This window comes from Arvicola amphibius, chromosome 12 (genome assembly GCF_903992535.2).
Source record: "Arvicola amphibius chromosome 12, mArvAmp1.2, whole genome shotgun sequence".
In the NCBI taxonomy this organism is placed as follows: Eukaryota; Metazoa; Chordata; class Mammalia; order Rodentia; family Cricetidae; genus Arvicola; species Arvicola amphibius.
This window is the reverse complement of record NC_052058.2, coordinates 150,440,879-150,458,082: the sequence shown is the minus strand read 5'-3', so window position 1 is coordinate 150,458,082 and position 17,204 is coordinate 150,440,879. Positions and strand designations below refer to the sequence as shown.

Here is a 17,204-nt window from a genome sequence, read left to right as displayed (position 1 = left end):
ATCATGCTCTACCATTTTTATTGAGACAGGGTCTCTTAGTGAACCTGGAGTTCTATTCAGGTAAGCAGACAGGTCAGACAGTAAGCCCCAGGGGTCCCCCATCTTTGCCTTCTAGCCATATAATTTACAGGAATGCACTACCACACCTGGCTTGGGTGCTGGGGATCCGAACTCGGGTCCTCACGCCTGTGCAGCAAGCACTTTATCCAGAGCCACCTCTGCATGCCCAGACGCACCCCTTGCACGTGGAAACCCTCACTAGACAAAGCACACACAAGCACTCTGCACTTTTTACTCTTTATTTTAAGTAAAGAAATTCCATTGAATCAAAGATAACAAAATTACAGTTTTTGTTTGTAATGATCTTTGTTGTTCACCACCACACGGAATCAAAGTAGAATCAAAAGTAACGTGAGACCATAAAACAATCAAGGACGCCGTCGCTTAGTATAATTTCTTATTAAAGGTAAATATCCTCGTATTTAGAAAAAGTTGCATTGTTAAGTGCAAGTCCGAAACGCCTGCTGCTGGGGGCGTCGAAAGACGCAGCAGCACAGGCAGGGGCTTTCAGAGCACGGACTCCAAAATACGGTATTTCCAGGGCAGCATCTGGAGTTCCGTAAAACCCAGAGAGATCAAAATGAAATGGGCAAGAATCAGGAATGTCAAAGTGATGGTTCTCAGAAATCAATCTGGAAGCAGTTCTGCCAACGTAAGACCGGTTGGTTGGAGTTTGGGGTGTGGGGGGGGGATGTAGGGAGGTGAACTGGCCTCCTTCCCCGCCCCAGCCCCAGTCCTGGGTCACTAAGGCCACGGCAGTGGGGGAAAAGTAACTCAGGTACAGTGAAGGTCTGCCTGAGGCTGTGGGAGAGACCCAGGTCACCTGGAACGGGTGTGGGGATGGGGAGGTGACAGCATTCTACACCGACTTGTGCTTTAGGGAAACTAAAGAGGCCAAAATGGAGACCAAAGCCTAGCTCCTATAGCCGGGAACTGGGTTCCCTCACGGGAGCAGCCTGAGAGAGCAGTGATTGGCCTTGGGGACCAAGGAGGTTGGCAATTGTTTTAGGCGACGTTGACTGCTCTGTGGGTGTGGTCTGGGGGCAGAATGCCCACTTAGACTGAGGGAACTTCTGCAGGGGTCAGAAGTGGCCTGTCCCCAGTTTATGGCAATAGAAGATTACTTGGCTAAAGGGGACCAGAGGTGGGGAGACGGAAGGTTATGTATTTTGCTGACAGGAGTCTAGTTAGAGGCTGAGAACTTTCACGAGACTCAGGGTGTCAGACTTAATCTACCAATTAGAAATTAATTTCAACTTCTTTATTAGGCATCGGTGAAAGCTCTACCTACACACAAGCTAGGAACACAGTTGGAAAACATGGAGGACGGACTCTTCCAAAAGGGACAGCGGTCTAGGTTCTGGGTGTCTGGGGGCTGTTGGCAAGCCGGACTGTGTGGCCTGTTTCTAAGGACCACAACCAGAGGATGCCGGGCTGTCGCAAAGCACCTGGAGGCAGCAGAGACAAGCCGGCGGGGTAGCCTTTGCTCTGGGTGCCGTTCTGGTTCCTTAGCCAGTAGAGGCCTGCTCCTGTGTCCTTAGCTGTAGCCACAGTTCAGGACAAACAGTCCTGGTTTACGAGGAGGGGACACTGTCCTTTGCTTAGATACCACGTGGAAGAAGCCTGGCCCCCAACCGCTTGCCACCTCAATACCGAGCAACCCCCCCCCCCCCCCCCCCCCCCGCAAGCATCCGAGTGATCCAAAGTGGCTTTCAGAAGAGTAAGGCAAAGAAGACAGGTGGAGGGGCGGTTCCAGGCCGCCTGTGGTGGTGGGGGTGTGAGGTGGGGGGGGGATGTCACAGGAGCCTCCGGGCCACCTGAGGAAATTCTCTGGTTGACTGTGGCCTTGGCTTCAAGCTTTCAAAGCAGAAGAGTTTGAATTCTTAAGCCCATAGTGTTGTCATACCAGGGGATTTTCTAGAGGCAAGTTAAGGCTTTCTGGGTAAGGAAAACAGTTCCAGGTGAGACCGTGACAGGACGCTGAAGTGACATGCTCCCTAACAACTTTCCTGTGTGTCTACAGGGAAACCCAGGAGTTCCTCCAACTACACTGTTTGTTTGTTTGTTTGTTTCTCCAGTTTCTTCTTCTGTCCAAACTGTCACTCAAAGTCAGAATCAAGGCCATGGGAAAAGAGAAGCCTTCCCCATCTCCAGCACCTGCTTCCAGGGCAAACACAAACAAGAACACATGTGCTTGTGTCCCCAGAGCTGGCAAACTCTACCTCAAGTCAGTCACTTACAAAGCGAGCTCTCATCCGGATGCCAGCCTTCTCAGCTCAGCTACCCAGAAGGCCTCAGCTGAGGGCAATCTGGGTTCAGAACCAGCCTGCACAGGAAGGACTTCTGGCAATCGTCCATGCTTTGCCTGGTCACACTGAAGGCCGGAGGTACTTTCCTAATGACTGGTGGCCCTCACCTGTCACGGTCACAGGACCACCCTTAGAATGGCGAGGAAAATGCCTTAATGGTGAAGACAGGAAGAGAGGCTAAGATGGCTTTGGACTCTGTCCAGGGTCCTCTAACTAGGAAAAGCTGAATGGGCATGCTCCTTCTCTCCAAGTCCTCTCAAGAAGAGCTTAGGGGTCGCGAATCACCTGTTTCTACCTGCAGCTTCAGAAAATGGTTAGCAGCGACCTGAGCAAATGATCCGGAAAGTGGACGAAGCAGTTTTAGAGATGATGCAACATGAGTCAGAGCCACTGGGGACGAGAAGACAGGCCTCCTGACCCTGGTAATGGAATGCCATGCAAGCGAAGGAAGACCTCCCTTTCGGGAACATTCCAGGAGCTCCTAAGATCCCCTGTAACTGTGAGATACCACAGAAACGAAAAGAATACGGATGGTATGGCCAAACTTCCCACAGCCCTTCTGCTCAGGGGTGGACGGTGCAAAGTCACCGCAGTAAAAACAGGTTCTCAAGCCTGGGAACGTCCCTGCTAACTACACGGTCTTGATCATTTATTTTTTTTTCCAAGCTAATTTGACCGAAGACAATGTCTTCCAATTATTTGGATCACAACTAGGGTAATGTGGGTGCCTTCTGCATTTGGGTTTTAATGCTACTCTTGCCATAGGACTTGTCTAGTTCTCTTTAATTTACATTCTTGATTTTTAGGACAGAATATTCAAATGTTCTCCACAACTTCAGCCTTTGGTTCAGGTTAGTCCTTGAGAGCCAGCGGGCAATTCACATCATCATTAGAAATGGATGACTTTGGAAAGAAAGCAAGGAGCGCAGAGGAAGGAGAGGGGCTGACCTACATAAAGGGCTGTCCCCTCATTCATTAGGCAAGCTGCCACCTCCACATTCATGCGTCTGTGCTCTCATTCAGGGGCCAAACAAGAATTTTTTCCTGTCAGAACTGCCATGGCCACGGTCTCATTTCCATGCCTGAGGGCCCGGAGCTGGAATAAAGAGCTCCAGTTGATTTCATGTGAAGCAAAATGGAACGCCAGTGCCATTCAGAGCCACACACTGCGGAGATTGCAGCTGGCACAAGTCCCCTCCCCCAGTGTTAGGGGCTGGACTTCCAGTAGTGTGGCAAAGATCAGGCTCCCAGGACAGTCCCCCACATCCTCCTAGGTGTGACAGCAGGGCGACTTTTCTCTGAAGCAGGTGGTACCCAAGCTACTGCTTAGTCAGGACTTGGAAAGAGATGACATCAGGCAAATGGAGGGAGCCCCTTACTAGGGATGGTGACAACTCTAGTCCCTTATGGCTTTCTTTCCAAGTCTTAAGGGATAAAGGCAGCAGCAGGAACTCTGAGTCCTTTAACAGCTGCAGCTGGGTGGAGGGAAAACTGACAGAGAAGAGTTAGCTTCCAAATTGAGGGATGAATGATAAAGTGCCAATCTGTGCCAAGGGAACATTAAAAAAAAAGCAACAGAAAAATGACAACCATTGGCGGGACACGGTGACAGAATTTGTTGAGCGTGAAGAGATTATAGCAAAGGAAACTGGGGACCTCAGACATCTCTGTGTTTCAGGGAGAATGTCCATTCAGGACGTTACGGGGTGACCTAGTGATTGTCAGAGAGCAGCTCTGCAGTTTACAGACATTCCTGTCACAATCTCTCAGGCCAATGCCCACACTCTCTATTGCACCTGCAGCCCTGAGGACTGGCATTCGGGGGTACAGGTGGCTCCATAAATATCCACACAGATCCACTACTGTATTTTCATTCAGTCCTGGAGCCAAAGAAGATGAAGCAATTCATCCACAGGTCCATTTAATTCCAGAGAGGAACTGCGGATTTTTCAAAGTGAAGGTTCTCAGGGAACCAAGTGCACAAGGCTAAGAGAAGAGTACTTCAACCTCAGAGTGACGCGCCCACTCGAGCAGACAGCTTGGAAAGCCTTACCCAATAGACAACACACAGAGGCTATTTAACCACATGCTGACTTCCAAAGAATATCCTCTCCTCCCAGCTGGAAATCCATTTCTCCAAACTCAGATCCAACTTTTGATTGTTTGGTATCAAAACCCAGAGTGAGATGGACCTGGGATGAAAACCTAAAATTACAAGTGAGTGATTAAGACTCTAAATCTCTTTATGTGAAATGGGGAAAGGAGAAAAATTGCGAGTCCTGTCATTTGCTCCCAGGCTCCCCCAGAGGGAGGCTCACTCAAACCTCAGTATACCGAGGTTTGTTGCTGGACTTTAGAAGGGTGGTCATCTCAGCAATCTACCTGGTCCAAGTCCCCCATTTAATAGGGGGAAGTGAGTCAAGTCCAAAGGGATTTATCCAGGATCACACCACCTGGGAAGAAGCAGAGCTAAGGCTCAGCCCAAATGTCCTCTCCCTTTTAGGGACACCGCACTGAGATCACACAAAGGCAGCCATAAAACAGACAGTGCTGCTTCGGAGGTCCCTGGGAGCAAAGAGACACCGCGGCTTACGAATGTCAATGAAACGAGCCACCAAGATGTTCCTAATTTAAAGGGGCTGTATTACAGTGTGGGGTTTCCCTCAGTTTTGGCGTGGGTGATGAGAATTCCCTGGGGCACTTGTCAAAAATTAAAATCCCCAGACCCCTCCCCAAACCCACTGAGTCAGCCTCTCCGAGGGGAGGGATCTGAGAGGCTGAATTTTTAGACAAGTGCCCCACGCAACTCTCAGCAGCAGCAGCAGCAGCAGCAAGGTGGGAGGAAGGTGTCTCAGGAAGACGGTGAGAAAGAACTGGCTTTAGACTCAAGAAATTTCCTTCATTTCAGTGGCAAAACTAAGGCCCAGGATGCCACCAGGCTCTTAGACTTCCAAGCTAAGTCCTTTCTTCAGCATTGGTCAGAGATGCTGACTTCTTGTTGGGGGACTCTATGAGGGCACATACAACCATCACCAAGTGACATATATCCCTTCACGGTTCTCAGAGAGAGGGCCATTTGATTGGCAAAGCAAGACCGCAACTCAGCTGCGGGTCCTTAAATAGGAAAACTAGATACAACTGGCATGAAAGCAATCAGATTACCGAAGCTGGACAGAAGGGTGAGAATCTTGTAGCTTGCCACCATGGCTAACCACGCACCGGAGAAAACCCGTAACTAAGCACAAAAATAGCCTGGAGCTCCCAGGGAGCCGCCCTACTTAAGACAGGTTGTATGATGGGTGCCCCCACTGATGGTACGAGGTCAGATCCAGGTCACTGAGGGAGATGGGAGACCTGAAACAGCCGCGGGTTCCAGGGGAGGGCTGCAGGAGCACACCAGAGTCCGGAGGCCTCATTCTAACTCGGCTTCCACCTGCTCCGTGTCTGAGCACTGGGACTTATTCCTTTTCCCATTGGCATATGGCATTGGCATACTCCACCACCAGCTTATCATCCCATGTCAGAGGCTCAGGGAACAGCACGGAGCCCTCGAAGAAGCCCAGGTGGCCCCCATGCAGAGGCAGCACAAACATGACGTTCTCCCGTTTCTCTGTAGGAGGAAAGGCACAGCAGAATTACAGCATCCCTATTAACTCCAGGGCAAGAGGGCAAAGGTGCGGAAGCTGGGGAGCCTTGGCATTTCTCAGAGGGCACCTAAGTGGGTATCTGTCCATGCACACTGTGTTGTCTTTCTCAAGTGGGCAGGCAAGCCAGCAGGACCTCATTGAGTTGGTTTGTAATGTAACAATGGGCACCAAAAGGGCCGGGCACATAGCTCAATGGAAAAACACTGCCCCTGGCATATGGAAACCCAAGAGTTCAATCTCTCAGCACTGCCAAAATAAATAAATAACACCCGGTTAATAGAATGGGTACCAGCTTCAGAATTCCTTCGAACCCATACTTAAAGCTCCATAAACCCAAGCTGCACCCTGACTCTCCCATGACTAAGTTACTGCCTTAGGGATAAAAGAGAGTGAATGAGGGAGTCTGCTTTCTCATGCCAGACACCAATCTTCAGGACTAAGGCTTAAGCTGCGATGTGTGTAAAAGATGCCCAGGTCCCCAGTGCCATGATCTAAATGGCTATCCTGAGAGCTGAGGGCCTGAGGCTGGACTTTGGGTCCATGTTTAAGCTGGTCTCCATGGCTACTGGAAAGGTGCGGAGAAGAGGCAACCAAGTTCAACAGGAATATATTGTTTTGCGGGGGACAGCGTGGACGAGGCTCTATACATCTCACGTCCTCCACTATTCTGGTTGCTATTCTGTGGGATAGCTAACGCTATCCCGCGATGTTATTTTTGGTCCAGGAGGTAGGTGCTGTTGCGTGTGGCTGAGTGGGCTGTGGTGTGGTCTGCTGGGGGTCTTGAGGGTGGCTGGGAGTTGACAGGAGATAGTTTTTGTCATGAAATAGGCACCCCCACACACACACATGCAGTTTTTTTTCCTGAGCAGGAAGAAGCTCTGTGAGGCGGCTTCTTCCTGCCTACCTGTCTGCTCTTGCAGCTGTAGAGGGAGGCAGTGGGGCCACAGGGTTAGCTTTTCCTTTAGGCTGCTGTATTTCCAAGAGGAAACGTAATCACAGAGGTCTGTGGAGATGATACCCCAGGGACCTGAAACTGCACCGCCAAGTAAGTGGAGCCCCAGCCTTTCCTCATGCTTCTTCCCTCTGCCTCCCCTGTAGCACTGACCCTGGGATGGACTGAGCCTGAACAGCGTTTCTGTGAGTAACGTTCTCTGCCGTTTCAGCTGCTTATAACCTCCAGGCAAATGGAGGGGCTGTCATCGGAGGGAGCAGAATGGGCTTTGTTTTGTGTTGCCTTTTAGGGCAAATTTTAGTTCTAAATCTCTCTTTAAGTCAAGCTCTCCCATTTAACAGAACGAAAGCTATGAGACAACGCCGCTACAGAACACTCTTGGTGATGGATATCAAGAAGGTCCTGTCTCCTGCACCAGGATGGAAGTCTGGAAAGTTCTACCAGGGGCCTTTGCAGTCAATGGCTGCACCCTCTCCCCTGAGGCTTGTCTCCATCTGCCGCCAGAACAGCGAAAGGGATGACGGACAGCGGTAATCTGCTGTGTGGCTGGGCAAACAGCGGGAAGAGACTCACCTGAGAGAGACTTTGGAATGGTCAGAAGGCTTTCGTGCACCAAGGGGTCGTCAGCTGCATTAACCAGCATAAGAGGCACGTATATCTGCAGCAAGAAGGTACACTGGTGTTACACGGCCCGCTCCCTCCCAGACACGCCTTTGAAGCAAAGGGGAATGTTCAGAGCTCAGTTTGTTGGGCTGGAGCCTTAAGGATGCCTCACCGTCACTGGCAGTGAGAGGAGGGACAAGTCTGCTGTGATTGCCACCTGGCAGCAGGTATATACAGGAGCAAAGCGGCCAGGGCCTTAGGAGATCTATGTGCTCATGGAAGACGGGGCTTAATGTGTCCTTACTCACAAGTGTTTCTGATTCTGATTATCTTTAGTGTTTCATATTGGCCACCGTTCTCAGAAAAATGGCAGCATCAAGATGTCATCTATCTATCTATCTATCTATCTATCTATCTATCTATCTATCTATCTATCTATCTTTCCTTTGGCTTATAGTATAAAAAAATAAAGTGACGTGCACCTCACTAGAGGAAAAGGAGACCTTTTAGAAGAATCTGAAAGATGCAAACAGGAGTGAGAGCCAGGTGTGTACTCTCATAATCCCAGAACTTGGATGGCAGAGGCAAAAGAATTGTGAGTTCAAGGCCAGCCTGGGAGATATATATCTGTATCTATATTTATATTTATCAATACTCTATTTCAAAAACCCAAGCTTCAGAGATGTCTCTCAGTGACAGAGCACTTAAGTGGCAGATGTAAGGCCCTGGGTTCAATACCTGTTTCAACAAAACCACACAAACAAATAGGAGCGGGTTGGTGGGTGGCAGGGAGCTCTTGGCAGGACTGTGCTCAACATGCATATTAGTAAGACAGATACTAAGAGCCTCCTTTTAGTTTAGAGTATAGAGGGTGTTGGGGGACACTCAGACTATCCTGAACTGCCACCCTGACATACTGAATGGCTGTGCTCTCCTGACACTCTGGCCTGTCGAAGGCCTGGGTGAAAGCCATAGCTGAGACAGTCGCAGAACTATAACTCACAGCCACCCTTGTGGGCACCGATACATGGGGACCTCTGTGCTGGCATAAGAGCAACGGTGCACGGCAGAAGGGAGGAGTCTGGCTCAGTGCTGGTTCAGGAAATACGGGAACTGTGTTGGCCACCAACTTAGTAAACACAAGGTTAGCTGTAGGTGCTAAAAGAACAGATCAAAACCAGTCTACCTTAAATTTTTTTATGATATCAATTTGTGCATCTATGTGCACATGTGCGCTCATGCATGCGAGGTCAGAGGACAACTTGGGAGCGACTCCTCTCTTTCCACCGTGTGGGCCCTGGGTTTTGAACTTAAAGCACCAGCCTTGGTGGCAAGCACCTTTACCTGCTGAGCTATCTTGCTGGCCTTCTTTTTGCTTTTGAGTTGTGGTCTTTCAATGCAGCTCCCGCTGGCTGGGTATATGTATAACTAGTTGGCATCAAACTCACAGCAATCCTCCTGCCTCGGCTTCTTGAGTACTGGTTATTATGGGTGCATGTTACTTTGCCTAGTACATGTTTCTTGTCACTTTGATACAGGAACCCCCCCATTTATTCTGTGTTTACCAGATATCTGAGAGTTCAGTACTAGACAGCATGTTAGTAAGATACAAATGGCCACAAGAAGGGATCAAGGGCTGCAAGAAAGTCAGATGGATCTCCCACGAGAACCCACGGCAGAACACGGGTGTTTCTATTACTATATGGTCAAAGGATGTCTGAGGACAACCTGGCTGCCTCAGGCAATTTCACAGACTTGAGAGAAGCTGGTCTGAGCACAGCTCTGGGACTTAAGACTATGGCAGTCACAGCGAGGGAACTGGCTAAGAGACGGTCCTGAGCGACAAACTAGCGTGGCGTCAGGGTGATCAGATTCCAGCTCCGCTCACCCCCCCTCCCCCGGGAACTTAGGAGGGTGTTTGTTCTTGTACTGTGGGCAAAGCTGGCCTGCGGTTATGACACTGATTCTGAGGCGGGGCCGCCACTCACCCTGTGCAGGTATCTCATGCAGCTTTCTTCCTCATAGTATTCCTTCAGGAGTTGTATTAGCCGTGGAAACTTCTCTGGAACATGAGCACACACACAACACACAACACACACACACACACCAAAGGCAAAATGACATCGGTTATAGAACTGAGCCGATGACTCTCTGCTTTCCACACTAACTCACTGCAATGGCAGAATCCACACAGGCTTCTCTATGGTTCTAGCTATTGCACCAAAAGGAACGTAGGGGCAGAGTTTGGAGTCAAGAGCATGGGCTTAGGATCTGGATTCAAATCCTGGCTCTGCCCACTTTCCTGGTTGGGCAATCTTGGGCAAAGCCTCAAGATTCCTGGGCCTTAGCTATCTCACTGTAAAGTGGATTAAACACAAGACCTTCCTTGACGGTGTTGTTGTGAGGCTGAGATACAAAAGGGCTTCCGTGCGCCCAAGCCTGGACGAACTCTCAGTCAGTATCAACTGTAATACTCATCATGTCTGCTGCATCTTTGAGGCAGCATTCAAATCGTTTATAACCTTTGTCGAGAATCACGGGTCACGGCATGCCGGAGCCAGAACCTCTGTTTTCAGCAGGGTTACCCTGGAGCCGCTTCCTCCGCTCCAGGAGCAGTACCTGCCACTGGCCCACCTGAGGTCTCACTACCCTTGGAGAGGCTTGCAGCTCTGCTCAGCTCTGGGCTGAGAGGCCAGAGAGTCAGTTGGGGCTCTGATGCCCTGATACCCCCAATTCTGTCGTGGGCCAGAAGACCCTCTGAACCTCCCTTTCTTTCCTACCCAGGGTGGAGCTAAGAGGTTCTGAAGGGGACCTTCCATTTCACTTCAAGTCCCTGAGACGTCTTGCCTCCCCCAGAGCTGAGGATTCTCTTCTACCTCCACGCCTTCTTAGGTACCCCAGTTCTGAAAATGACCCAGCAGGGTCCCCTGGTGGGAGGAGGCTGTGTGCAAAGATCACATCCAGGATGTGTGATTCTGTCCTCTGTGGTCTCCAAAGCATTCCGTTCCTCCAGCATTGCTGGTGACCACTCTGTGAGGAAGCTGCCAAGAGCGGTTGGTTACAGAACCGTCACCACCCAACACTACAGATGATGAGAACCTTCACAAGAACTGAGGGGCTTTCCTTTGGAGCTTAAATGATGATGATGGATGGGAAATTTATATTACATTAAAATTAAATTACTTTTTCTTTCCTTATTAGGGACCACAGCAAGTTATATACTGTTAACCCTAAGAGAGCTAGGCATCGTTTATTTCTGTGGTGGTTTGAATGCAATTGGCCCCCATAATCTCATAGGGAGTGGCCCTATTAGAGGTGTTGTTTTGTTGAAGTGGTGTTGTGACTTTGTTGGAGGAAGTATGCCATGTGGGGGAGGGTTTTGAGGTTTCCTAAGCTCAGGATCCTGCACCAGTGTCTCAGTCGACTTCCTGTACCTGGCAGATGTAGGACTCTCAGCTACTTCTCCAGCACCCATGTCTGCCTGCACACCACCATTGCTCCCCCACTATGATGATAATGACCTGAACCTCTGACAGCTTGTAAGTGAGCCACTCCAATGAACTGCTTTCCTTATAAGAGTTTGCCATGGTCATGGTGTCTCTTAGCGGAATGAAAACCCCTAAGACAATTTCTGTCTTTTAACTATCAATTAATAGTTTTTATTTGCTCGGAGAAAACAGTAACTGGCCCCTTTGAATTTACCTGATGTGAAAGGATAGGAAGACAAAAAAATAGAGCTCTCACAGCTCAGGCCAGCAGCCAGCCAGCTCTCCAGGGGACCTGTCTTGCTGTAGGCATCAAAGGATTGTAAAATGTGAAAGACAGGGACACGGTGTGAGGCCAACTCTACAAGTCAAGTTTCTGACTTCAATTAGAAGGAAGGGTGCTGGTGCAGCAAAGGTGAGATCATAGGAGGTGCAAGTCCAGACAGGGGAAAGATCCAAATGAGAGAACCGGGTGGGGATTACATCTTCCGCCCTAGAAGCATCTTCGCTTCCTCCCATGCCCCAGAGAAAGTGCTTCCATGTGTTGTCGGAAACCTACAGTTCTCTTGGTCTACCTTTGGTCATCTGCTCTTTTTGATAGCCTCAGCACCGCAGTCTGGATAAAACATCCTGACCATGTACAAAAACTACCCTGCCCACTGCAAAGGCAGACCTGGGAGGCGCTGATCTTGTCCTGTGTTGAGGCAGGGACACAACAGTGTTAACGAGGGGGACCACTAGGTGGAGCCCCTTCACGCACCAGTTCGAGCTGCCCGTGCCACATGGTCAGAGGCTTTACCCATCTCCAAGAGATGAGAACTTTCCTACGATCGCTTCTCCTAAGCATTAGACTCTGATTGAAATGAGAAGAAGCCGTTGAAGCAAGGGGAGCAAGGCAGCGGCGCTGGCAGAGCTGACTCTGGGCAAGGCGGCCTCTGGCTTGGCCTTGGGGACCCACCTCATGACATTGTCATCAATCTGCATCAGGGATGTTGCTGTGTAGAGCCGGCTCAAGTCCGTGTCCTCCAGGCTCTGAGGTTTCTTAACATGGTCTCCAAAAAGAGCTTGTCTAGAACAAGACGCAGAAGTGAGCAAAGTGATGCCGAAGAGAAGAGAAGCCACCGCGGTGGAGCCGGCTTTCCTGGCCACAGGCAGACCAGGAGCGCCAGTCGCCACGGGACCAGAGTTATGGTAAATCAGACATACAGCCCTCCAGTCTTTTATTTTTGGTTTTTGCTTCCCTGTGTTACTGGGGATTGAACCTAGAGTCATAGGCATGCGCGGCAAATGCTCTACTGTAGGCTGCAGCCCCAGTTCTTCTTCTTCTTCTTTTTTTAACTTGTATTGTTTATTTATTTACTTTTTTTTAAAACACAGGGTCCCCTGTAGTCCAGGCTAATTTTAAATCCCCCAGGTAACCAAAGATGACCTCGGACTCCTGAGTCTCCTGCCTTTACCTCCAAATTCGGAGATTACAAGAATGTGCTATCGTGCCTGGTTTCTTTGAGCCTTTAGAATATAATATCCAAGATGAGCATGCATAGGAAAATAAACATTAAAGCCCTCTTTTCCTTCCAGGGTACCAAGATAAACTGAAGACTAGGTTTCAAGTTGGCCAGATATTATACAGCCTTTAGCACAAGGGAGGAAGCCCAGGAAGAGCCTTTTGGAAGAGTGATAGGCAGCGTGCCAAACACGGGGATTCAGGTTTACACCGATGTGGATGCTGCCAACTGTTGGCAGGCCCTTGCTCGCTTACAAGCTGCTTGTGTTGCTTAACAAGGAAGCTAACCAGTAACCCCTTTGGCATCTGGCTAAATCTGCAGCTCTCCACAGTGTCAGCTGAAAAGCTGTCCTTTGTAATTCACGGGCAATTAGTTTTAGGATATTCCTCAGATGCTGGGCGGTGGTGGGCACAACCTTAATCTTAGCACTTTGGGAGGCAGAGACAGGCAGATCTCTGTGCGTCTGAGGCTAGCCTGGTCTGGAGAGTGAGTTGCAGGACAGCCAGGGCTACACATAGAGAAACCCGGTCTTGACAAACAAAGCAAAGCAAAGCAAAACAAAACAAAACAAGCAACAAGAGGATATTCTTCAAAGATCCAAATCTGTAGATACTCCAGGATTGGAGGGTGGTAGTGGTGGAATGGGATAGGGCAGGGTCTCTTTGTGTTACCCAGGCTGTTCTCAAACTCCTAGGCTCAAGCCAGATGCCAAAGGGGTTACTGGTTAGCTTCCTTGTTAAGCAACACAAGCAGCTTGTAAGGGAGCAAGGGCCTGCCAACAGTTGGCAGCATTCATATCAGTGTAAACCTGAATCTTCGTGTTTGGCTCATTGCCAATCCTTCTGTCTCTTCTTTTTTGAGTAGCTTGGACAAGAACATGTGCCAGCATACCTGGCTTTAGGATGTGCATGTAACCCTGCCATCTCCTGTATGCTCCGTCACCTCTCAGTGACATTAGGGATGGAATGAAAACAGCTGCTAGACTTGACTATACAATTCAGGAGGTGAGTGGAAAACTTGCGGGTGTGATCAGGCTGGCGACCCCTCATCCCCACAGCTCCCTGTGTGCCTCTATGGAAGCTGCTTGCATGATCAAAGAGGATGTCCTTCCCTAAAGAAGAAATGGTCTTTGGTCAAGGACATACAAGTAGCTATGAAACCCTGTTAGGACCTCCAAACGAACTCTCAGGAGGTAAACATGCACACATTCGGCACAGATAAAGCCAGGGATAACCATGATCTCCACCCGCTGTTGTTTGGACCTATGCATCTGTGGAGACAGAGGAGTGGGATCCCTACAGAGGTCCTTTTTATGAAGAGGAGCGTCCGTTTAGGACAAGACAATGAGGGTAGGGATGACAACGGGCAGGGCGGACTTCCCTTCCAAGCTGGTGTTCTCAGTCACGCAGCTGAGGGAGGACTGCGTCTGCTTTGAGGGTTGGCGCGACAGTAGGAAACAGTCATGCCAGAAACGCAGGGCTCTGTATCCATTTATAACCTCCAAAAGGAGATCAGCATCCTTTCTTAGGACTTACTTTTTCCCAAATAAGGCGGCAAAGGATTGGATTCATAGCCTAAATTTTCCCTCGGATTTCAGTCAGTTGGCTTTCTATGGTAAACACACCAACATGCCTTCCCAATTTGCTAGCAATTGCATAATGAACCTTCAGGACTTTTTAGCAACACTTGCATTTTCTGCAAAACACATCTTCCCTCGGAGGACTCACTGTCCATTCTAGAGGTGCAGACATAAGGACTTAAACACTCTAACTTCACCCGTCTGGCTAGAGAGCCTCAGTAAATCCTCAGACCCACCGGAACTTCAGCTGGGCTGCCTCCAACTCAGTGGCCAGCATGTGACCACTGTTCAAATCACATAGTTGAGTAGGACTGTTGACTTTGCCTCAGCACAGGGGGCAGAAATCTCTCCTCAACCAACTTGACACAAGGACCTGAGGACATGCCTTGTAGCTTTGTAGTTTGAGGGTCTGGGAGCACCACCCTTGCTCAGGTACCATGTGAGTCCACCCGCAGGAAGCTCAGCTTGGCCTGGGGTGTGTGGCTAAGCTGGGCTAGACAATGCTGTTTTAATCACTAGGGTGGAGGGAGGAAATTAAGAGGTGAGCACTGGGGCGCATGCCTGGGGGCCCCATATGCAGGAGGCTGCAGCAGGAAGATGGATTGAGTTCAAGAGTTTGGGGTCAACTTAGGCAACACAGTGAGACCACAACAAAAGCAAGCAATCCCAACCTCCCCCACCCCCAAAACACCCTCCAAAACAACCAACCAACCAAAAGGACCAAGAAACGGATCACTTAGAATGCTTTCTTTCTCATGGCAGTGCCAAGAGTCCCCACCAAAGTACATTTCTTGAGTGTTCCTTGGGTGCCAGGCTCTAGGGCAGTGTTGTGACCCTTTAATACAGTTCCTCATGCTGTGGTGACCCCAACCATAAAATTATTTTTCTTTCTACTTCATAACTGTAATTTTGTTACTCTTATGAATCATAATGTAAAAATATCTATGTTTCCTGATGGTCTTAGGTGACCCCTGTATAAGGGTCATTCAACCCCCGAGGGGGTCGAGACCCATAAGTTGAGAACCCAGAGGAAGCCTCAGACAACCAGCTTGATGCGAGAAGGGTGACTGAGATGGGCCTCAAGGGACAGTGTGGGCCCCGTGAGCAGATGCTGGCAAGGATAGAGGTGTGGAGAGGCCAAGGGAGCAGGGGTCTTCTCATGCTCCAGTCTAGTTAGAGCGGAAGGGAAGTGCCACAGAGAAAGGAGAGAGACCAACAATGGAAGTAACCAGAACAAAGCCATCGCTGACATCCCTGGCCAACTCCTGCTCCCTCTGCATGGCTCGAAGGGCCTGAGCCTTGAGCAGGCACTGACGTGCTGCTCTGAGCCTCCTGCCACGCGGCTGAAGCTGAGGACTGGCCAAGACCCAGGACTGAAGCCCTTCCCAGCAGCCTCTTGAGGAGGAAGGCACTTAGAGTGACAGGCCCCATCACGGCTGCTCTCACTGGGTACAGAAGCCTCCTCGTCACCCCGAGGCATCTTCTGAGACAGAAGGGAAGGGGGCATACCTGTGAGACAGGATGATCTTCTTCATGTTGTCGGCCATGAGGAAGTTGTAGAATCGGCGGCACTGGTCCCACTGCATGAAGGTCTCCTGGGCCCTGGAAGAACCACAGCAGATGAGAGGAGCCATGACTGCCATGCGGGGCTGTGTGGGCAGCGCATGCTGGCTCGAGCCCGTGTTGGGTACCAGCTTTGATGCACTGCATCCAGACAGTTGGGGAGAAGCCACAAAGCCCTCTGAAGATGACCCTGCGGGAAGCCTCGTGTGATGTGCTCACCAAACAAAGGCTGAAGCTTCACGTGGAGAAGAACACGCTTTCCGAGAAGCCCCTAGCATGTATGGGACCTCCCTGAACCTCGCAGGTAGAAACGCAAGCCACATCATCACAAGCAAGCCACACTGTCACAGGCGGAACACTATGAACACGTGCCTAATGTCCTTTCTCTCAACCATCGAGCCACAGCCTGCCTCTACTTGGTTCCTCCTCTCTTGACCTTCAACCCCTGCGCTGCTAGCTCTGAGAGTCCTGTCCTGGTCCCTCAGAGGCCCTGTTTTCTCTCAATCTCATTCATTTCTCCCTCTGCTTAGATTCTGACTGAGGAACATCCTTGCTTTCGTTACCTACCTAAGAGAAGAGAGGCTGCAGAGGTAAGGGGGGGGGGGTCATCCTGGCCATAAAGTTAGGTGCCAGTAGTGCAGAGGGTTTTAGGTGCAGTATCATGGGTGCTGCATTGCAGAAGTCCCTGAGTTCACAGGGATCCAGAGCCCAAGGAGGGTGAGGACATGGATGCTGGGCCAATGAGCAACATGCCTCTGAAGGGCGGCAGTGTCTGCCTGGGATTTAGGAGATCCAATGAACAGAGGGTGGAGTGCACCACAGGAAACTGTGGCAACACAGGGTACCAAGATGGACTGCAAGTATCCCTCACAGAGGGATGAGGAGCGGTGGGGTCATGAGAGCGCACAGGAAACTCTGAAGGGGAGCAAGAGAAAATGCTATAGTCTCAGAAAGCCTTACGGGATGAGTAGTGCACACACAAGGAGAACCTAACTCATGAGAGTAGAGAGAATCCCAGGGAAGGTGCTGCTGAGGTGGCTCAGTGGGCAAAGGCACTTCCTGCTAAGTGACAAGCTGGGTTCAGTCTGTAGATCCCACATGGTAGGACAGAACTGAGCTTCAAAAACTGTCCCCTGGCCAGGCACCATGGCCCACACCCAGAGGAGGCAGAGGCAAGCAGAGCTATGTGATTTTGAGGCTAGCCTGGTCTACATAGCACGTTTTAAGCCAGTCATGGCTACACACAGAGACCATTTAAACAATAAGATTGTTCTCTGACCTCCACATGTGTGCTGTGGCATGAATATATACCCATTCCCCACAAACAAACAGACAGACAAGCAAAGGTAATTACAGAGAAGATCCCAGAGATACCGCTAACATCGCGTGAGGTGGGCAGGACCCTGTGATGGGGACTATGTGGCTACTCAGAACCCTAGAGGAAAAACTTGCAAACTATGTTTGTGGGAGCTGCCTGTCAGATGTAAGAAATGAGTTTTAT

General features: G+C 50.0%; 1 protein-coding gene across 1 annotated transcript in view; it reads right to left on the bottom strand.

Annotated features, from left to right (window-relative positions):
* Positions 1-285: 285 nt before the first annotated feature.
* Positions 286-17,204, bottom strand: part of Abhd2 (abhydrolase domain containing 2, acylglycerol lipase) — an 88,859-nt gene continuing 71,940 nt past the window's right edge. The window contains 7 exon segments of the mRNA XM_038313595.2: positions 286-5,835; positions 5,837-5,979; positions 7,542-7,626; positions 9,560-9,609; positions 9,612-9,631; positions 12,015-12,125; positions 15,650-15,742. Coding sequence (XP_038169523.1) covers positions 5,782-5,835; positions 5,837-5,979; positions 7,542-7,626; positions 9,560-9,609; positions 9,612-9,631; positions 12,015-12,125; positions 15,650-15,742 — 556 coding nt within the window. The 3' untranslated portion in view covers positions 286-5,781.